The sequence below is a fragment of the Lipotes vexillifer genome, unplaced genomic scaffold, assembly GCF_000442215.2.
Source record: "Lipotes vexillifer unplaced genomic scaffold, Lipotes_vexillifer_v1.1 scaffold445, whole genome shotgun sequence".
NCBI classification, from domain to species: domain Eukaryota; kingdom Metazoa; phylum Chordata; class Mammalia; order Artiodactyla; family Lipotidae; genus Lipotes; species Lipotes vexillifer.
Genome location: NW_006774995.1, coordinates 1,355,454 through 1,361,783, shown reverse-complemented (window position 1 = coordinate 1,361,783; position 6,330 = coordinate 1,355,454). Strand labels below are relative to the sequence as shown.

Here is a 6,330-nt window from a genome sequence, read left to right as displayed (position 1 = left end):
GATACCACTACAACCAAAGCAGATGCTGTCCGTCGTATGACTCGACCCCTGACTTTGCTGAGTGATTCGAAACGTCAGTGAAAAGTAACTGAAGACAACGGTGTCCATGATGAAGGGAATGAAAGCTGCTTCCCTTCCTAGAGAAATCACTTTAGAAGGAGTGGAAAAGGAGAAGAAAAAGAAGGAAGGAAGAAAACTGGGTCGACACTTGGCATTTACTTGAAGAGAAGCCAGCAGAATGTACGTGCAGAGACAGTTTCACAGCACAGAGGGAAAGCATCGATCAGAAGGCTTCCTTGGCGCAATTAAATTTCTTTGGTGGCGGCCTCAGCTGGGAAGGCAAGGCACACAGGATGTATTCAGGGTTCTGAGGGCCAAGAGGTGGTGTCTGTGAACTTACGGGGATTGATCGGCTCAGGAATCTCGCTGAGGAAGAAGAAAGGCCGGTGTAGGAGGGCCGCAGGGCGGTGGCGTGGTCCTCGGTCTTGGCGCTGTGAGGGCCCGGCTGACTGTTCAGGGCACTCCCGCTGCTGCTGTTGCCTCTGCTGTACTGGTTGTTGTTGAGCTCAGGGTAATTTCTGGCAGGCGGCTGGGAGCTGCCATTCAAGAGGCTGGTGAACGGGTTGCCTACGAAACCCACCTTGGAGGGTGAGGCAGTCTTTTTGTTCTCTGGATCGTCTGCTGCAGCGTTCAAGTTCCCTAGAGAACTGGCTAGCCGGGAGTTCATGGAAAAGCTGAACGAAAAACACAGGTGGGGCAGGGGGGGAACATAGACAGCCATGTATACTCACACAGGGTTCACGTTTCTAAAACACATGATTACGACATTAGGGGAATGGGATGAAGACAGTTCTGATCAACGCAAATGGTGACAGAATTGCTCTTGGTGATATTATAATATGTGGCCTTTAGTTATACATGATAAGTTCCTCCGTCAAAAGTAGTTAAGACTCAAGAAGCTGGCTAAAACAGTTTGACCAGAGATCCTGAAATAGAATATGTGCGGGTTTCTACTTGCCCTGTGGCAGGAAGTAAATGAAAAGGACTATATAAGGGGAGAGTACAAAGCAGACCTAAGTACAAGATTTAACTTCTATATATTCAATCATATGACTACATCAAACATCCCTACCCATTTTAGTTCGGCCCATACACATCAGGGGAGAAATGACTATGTCATATATTATTAGTCTGTGCCACTGAGCTCTGTTCCCTGGATCATGTTAGGCAAGCTCTGGAAAGGGATGCCGTACAGCATTCCCTCCATGGCCATGTCCCCACAATTCAAGACAGGAACAGAAGCCTAGAGGGTCGCAGTGCTTTTTGTGGTTTCTCCCCTTCCCCCAGTCCCCTCCTCTCACAAACTTCAGCCAAACTCATTGTCTGCTGCTGCCTTCCTTCACCTCCTGCCAGTGCCTCAGAAGGAGGAGAGAAAAATTACCTTCTTACACTGGTGCCTGAGGACAAAGAGCCTCTGTTTATCCTCTTGGCCATCACCGAAGGGGACAAAGCCACTTTTGAGGTCTTCAAAGCAGATGCAGATCCTTGTGGGGAAGAACTCAATCTTTGTGGAGAAAAATGGGCAAAGCGTCACACAAAAGCTGTGTTATCTTAACATTCAGCAATCGACTAGGACAAGATAAACTAATAAACGTTAAAGAGATCATGGCAGGTCCTAGTAACAGTAGCCAGCACGGACGCAGCCCTCACTCTGTGCTGAGCGCTCCTCTAAGAACCTGATGGACATTAACTCAGCTTCTCCTCACAGCAACCCCACAAGGTAGCGAAGACTGCACTTTGCAAGTGAGCAAATGGAGGCACAAAGGAAAAGCTCCTCGTCCAAAGTCACTCAGCGAACAAGAGGCAAAGCTGGGATTCAAATCCAGCATCCAAAGTCCTGGGGGTAACCACCATCCTGCCATCCTTGGTCACTTCCCTTCCTTGACACTGGCATTCATTCCTTCCAAGTCCTGAGATTCTACCTCTCTATATTTCAAATCTATCCTCACCTTTCCACTCTGCAACTGCCCTAGGAGAGGCCATCATTATTTCTTATCCTTGACGCCTAGCAGCACTTTTTAATCTGGTTCCTTAAAACTCACATTCTGAATAGCCTCCAACAAAATCTAAAATATCTAATCATGTCGCTTCACTGTTTAAACCATCTAATCTTTCTTCAGTGCCCAGAAAGCCTAAACTTCTTGGCTTGGCTTCTAAAACCCTCCAAAATCTGGCATTTGCTAATTCTCCACATTTTCCCACCAGACACCTCTTCTCCAGCTACAGAAAATGCCCTGAGATGCCTGGATGGACAGCGTCCACACCTCTGTCCAGTTTGCATACGCTATTTTTCCTGCCAAGGCGTCTTCTACTGTCCTTACCTCACCTCTACACACACCTTTTTCTTCCACCTCCATCTGACTCACTCCCATTGCTTATCCTTTAATGGTCCAATCAGCTGCTACCTCTTACAGCAAGCCTTCACTGAATTCCCAGGCAGGGTAAGCATCCAGTTTCATCATATATTCTCATAGTAAATCACAGCTCTTGTACCACATTTCATTGTCTAATATCTTCTAATTCCCTCGAAATTAGCTCCATTACAAGCAAAGAACTGTCTCTCATTTCAATTCCCAGACTAGCACAGTGCCAGACTCAGAGTAGGTGTTCAGGAAATATTTGCTGAGTGAACGAAAAGGGAAAAGTGACTCAAATCTGGACTACCAGGGCCCAGTCATGGTTTTAATACCAAATGTGTTTTGTCCTGGACAAATCTTTTAATGTAGCTGGACCCTGTTTTCCTATCTGCTATAGAAAAGCTGATTTACTTGTAGACTCTTTTCTTCATCATCTTCCCTCCAAACAGCAGCTTACGACATGGTTTGCCTCTAAATCAAGAACAGGAAAAGTTGTACAAGGAAGCAGCTCAAGCTTCTGGAGAAGTCTGGGCCATCTCAGAGCTGCCCTCACTAAACAACCCTAAAACCTAGAGCTGAATAAGAACAGAGTTGAGGAGTGAATCAGCTTTTTTTCCCCATCTGTTGATGACAGCTTTGGGCAAACATTTCTACGGCCCTCACTAAGCCCTACCCTGGATCATGGTATCACTTAGACCACCAGGGAGTGTTCAGGGAACATTTTTCCAGAGAAAATCACTAATGTTTCCTCCTCAAATGGAGAATAGGAAAGGAAATAAAACTAGAAAACAAAGGAAGGGAACAAATACATGCAAAAATAGGAGGGGGCTTCCCTGGTGGCGCAGTGCTTGAGAGTCCGCCTGCCGATGCAGGAGACGCGGGTTCGTGCCCCGTTTCGGGAAGATCCCACATGCCGCGGAGCGGCTGGGCCCGTGAGCCATGGCCACTGAGCCTGCGCGTCTGGAGCCTGTGCTCCACAAATGGGAGAGGCCACAACAGTGAGAGGCCCGCATAACGCAAGAAAAAAAAAAAAAAAAAAAAAAAAAAATAGGAGGAAAGAAGAATAACAGAAATGTTAAAAATTCAAGGCAAAATCTATCACTGGCTTGAAAGGCATGTTGCAGAGCCACTGTAGTTTATTAGAGATCCCACCATGCCCTGGGCATGCCGAGTACATTGGCATCATTCCCACAGCCATACGGCCCTGTAGACACCTCAGGAAAATAACATTTTTTCATGGTGAGCATTAAATATAAAGCATATTGTAATGATCTAGAACAGAAAGGAAAGAATTTTAAAAGTGAAAAGCTGTGGGCAGTTTATTTCTATGGGCTTAAGGGTTGGGAAATGTATCTAAAGGGTAGCATTTGTTTATAAGCTACTGGAAATTCAACCTGGTTGACAGTACCTGGAAGGCTGGGACACTGCTCTTGGATGCCCTTTCATATCCTCCAACCTACAGAAACCAAAGACAAATGTTCACACAACACCAGGGTCACACATTTAAGCCAAGACCAAAAGTCACATCATCTGGAGTCATACCAGCAAAATTATTAAATGGGCAAGAGGGATAAACCTTGCAAATGGATATTAGTATTTATTCACTTTATAAAATAAATCTTAGAACCAGCAGGAAATCTATTTTAGTCATTTTGTTTCCTCTTGAATTTCATTTACAGCAAAATGCTTTTTCATCTGAAGGTGGTATTGCATCTACTCAGGTTAAAAATGTTTGATCATGGTGCCATGATGCTGTTAAGAAAAACTAAATTCCAAAAAATGAGAAAATTTCTGAGGAGAAAAAGAAAAAGAAAAACACCATGTTGGAACGAGCCTTCTAAAGTTTGTGTAGTGAAGATTCTCTTGCTTCTTTTGCCTTTTTATTTGCCAAGTTACACCCCAACTTACCCTTTCTTCCCCCTTATGATTTCTTAAAAATCAAATATAAATCTGTTTGAAGTTAATTTTAATCAATATAATGCAATTTCTTAGAGTTTCAAACAAAAAATGGTGAATAAAAAAGACTGGTAATGTAAACTGATCTTGAAGAAACTTCCACTGACTTAGACAATATATATAGTGAAAAGAGCATGAACTTTGAACAGTGCTGGGTTTGAATAACAGCTAGGGAGTGATTTAACCTCTCTAACCTCAAGCAACCAACACAAATGTGGGTAATGGTGCACACCTTTTGTGTTAACTCAGTTAATCCTCATGTCCAAACTAGGCACCTAACAAGATTCCTGGCCCATAGCAGCTGCTCAGTAAATGGTACATTTCCTCAATTTCCTAGTGGTAGTTGGTGATTATTACTAAGTACGAAACTTGCTATTCCACCTTTCCATTTTACTATAGAAAACAATCACCTCAACTTTGAGCTATATGACCCTTCATTTTTCAGGGCAGGAAACCAGTACCCAAAGCACAGATAATGGTATGACCAGACCCAACCTGACTTAAGTGTTATAATCCTCCCAGATAATACATAAAACTAAATTCCCTGTGAGGAGTCTGTTTGACATTTATCATACTAGCAAAACATCTCTCTTGCTATGCATTTCTCTCACTTAAAAATCAAAGGAAAGTAGCCACTTCTGGTTATATTCATTTGTGGACTTGCCATTCCTTACATTACAATAAAGAATCTTGATATTTACAGATTTTTGTACCTACATTGATTCTGAAGTCTCTTTTTTGTTCACTTAATCTGAATTATCAGAAGATTTCAAAGGTTGTGGTCAGAAGTTAAGTCCTATCAATGGATTCTGATGAGTAATTTCAGACCTCCAAACCAAGATGGTTTATAACTTTACAGGAAAGAATTGCTTATTCAATTCTCAAAAATAGAAAGTAAGGCTAAGGAGTTAGGATATAACAAAAGCTTGGCATACTATACTTATCTGCACACTCTAGATTAAATACAAATGCTTGGCGCATCTGTGAGAATTCACCATAAGACAGGAAACCCATTCACAGGAGAAGAGTCCATTCCAAGTGGAATTTTGAAGAGTCCCAGAGACAACCAACTGCTTAGCAGTTTAAGGTGGAATTCCAGAGATTAAGATGCAGCAGCTGCTTTCAATAAGCTTCTAAAATTTAGCTACTCCCCCCAGTGATAAAATAATAAAAGAATGACACAAAATAGTAATAAACCAAAAAATGAGAGGTAAACATAGTACTTGTAGAATGATATTCAAAAGAGAAGATTAAATATTCTATCCACAAATGGAGGTACAATATAAATTTAAAAGTTTCAAATACATCTACCTAAATGCACACGATGGTGAGGAGCGTGGCTGTCTCTGACTTTTTAAGGCACGTAGTTTGTCTCCCTGGGTTATATTATTTTTCATTTCCACATCTTCATCCTCTTCTAAATTATTCTGGAAAAAAATTCATGTTCCACAGAAAGGTCATTATGAGCAATTCTACTTTATATAGATTTCTTAACAGTTTATGGATTATCTCAGTATATGGATATGTTTTATACAGATTACCTTAAATAGTTTTAATGCACTATGAATTCAGCATTGGCCACATATATACTAAAGAACACTGGACTAATCACCAATTAAATATACTGGTCAAATTCCAAATCAAAGAAGCATGGGTATGGATGTGGTAGAATTTATTAAAAGGAGCTCTGTTACAATGGACCACAACCATGGAGACTTTCTTGCAGACAAAATCATGCTTTTGAATATAGCTTAGACATAGGTTGAATCAATAGATACAGTACAAATATTTTTCCAGAAGCTACCAGCACCCATCACTGCAAATTCCATAACTTGTTTACATAAGTGAAAGATAAAACAATTTAGGATATCTATACAGTAACTTATTAACATCATTTAACACTATTAAAAGCACTCAAGATTTTTCCAAGCTTACTGGACTGGGAAAGTGTGTTTCC

General features: G+C 41.6%; 1 protein-coding gene across 1 annotated transcript in view; it reads right to left on the bottom strand.

Annotated features, from left to right (window-relative positions):
* Positions 1–283: 283 nt before the first annotated feature.
* Positions 284–6,330, bottom strand: part of CDC14A (cell division cycle 14A) — a 154,615-nt gene continuing 148,568 nt past the window's right edge. The window contains exons 12-15 of the mRNA XM_007449612.1: positions 5,685–5,800; positions 3,826–3,873; positions 1,442–1,564; positions 284–734 (exon numbers count right to left, since the gene is read on the bottom strand). Coding sequence (XP_007449674.1) covers positions 284–734; positions 1,442–1,564; positions 3,826–3,873; positions 5,685–5,800 — 738 coding nt within the window. The remainder of the gene's footprint in view (positions 735–1,441; positions 1,565–3,825; positions 3,874–5,684; positions 5,801–6,330) is intronic.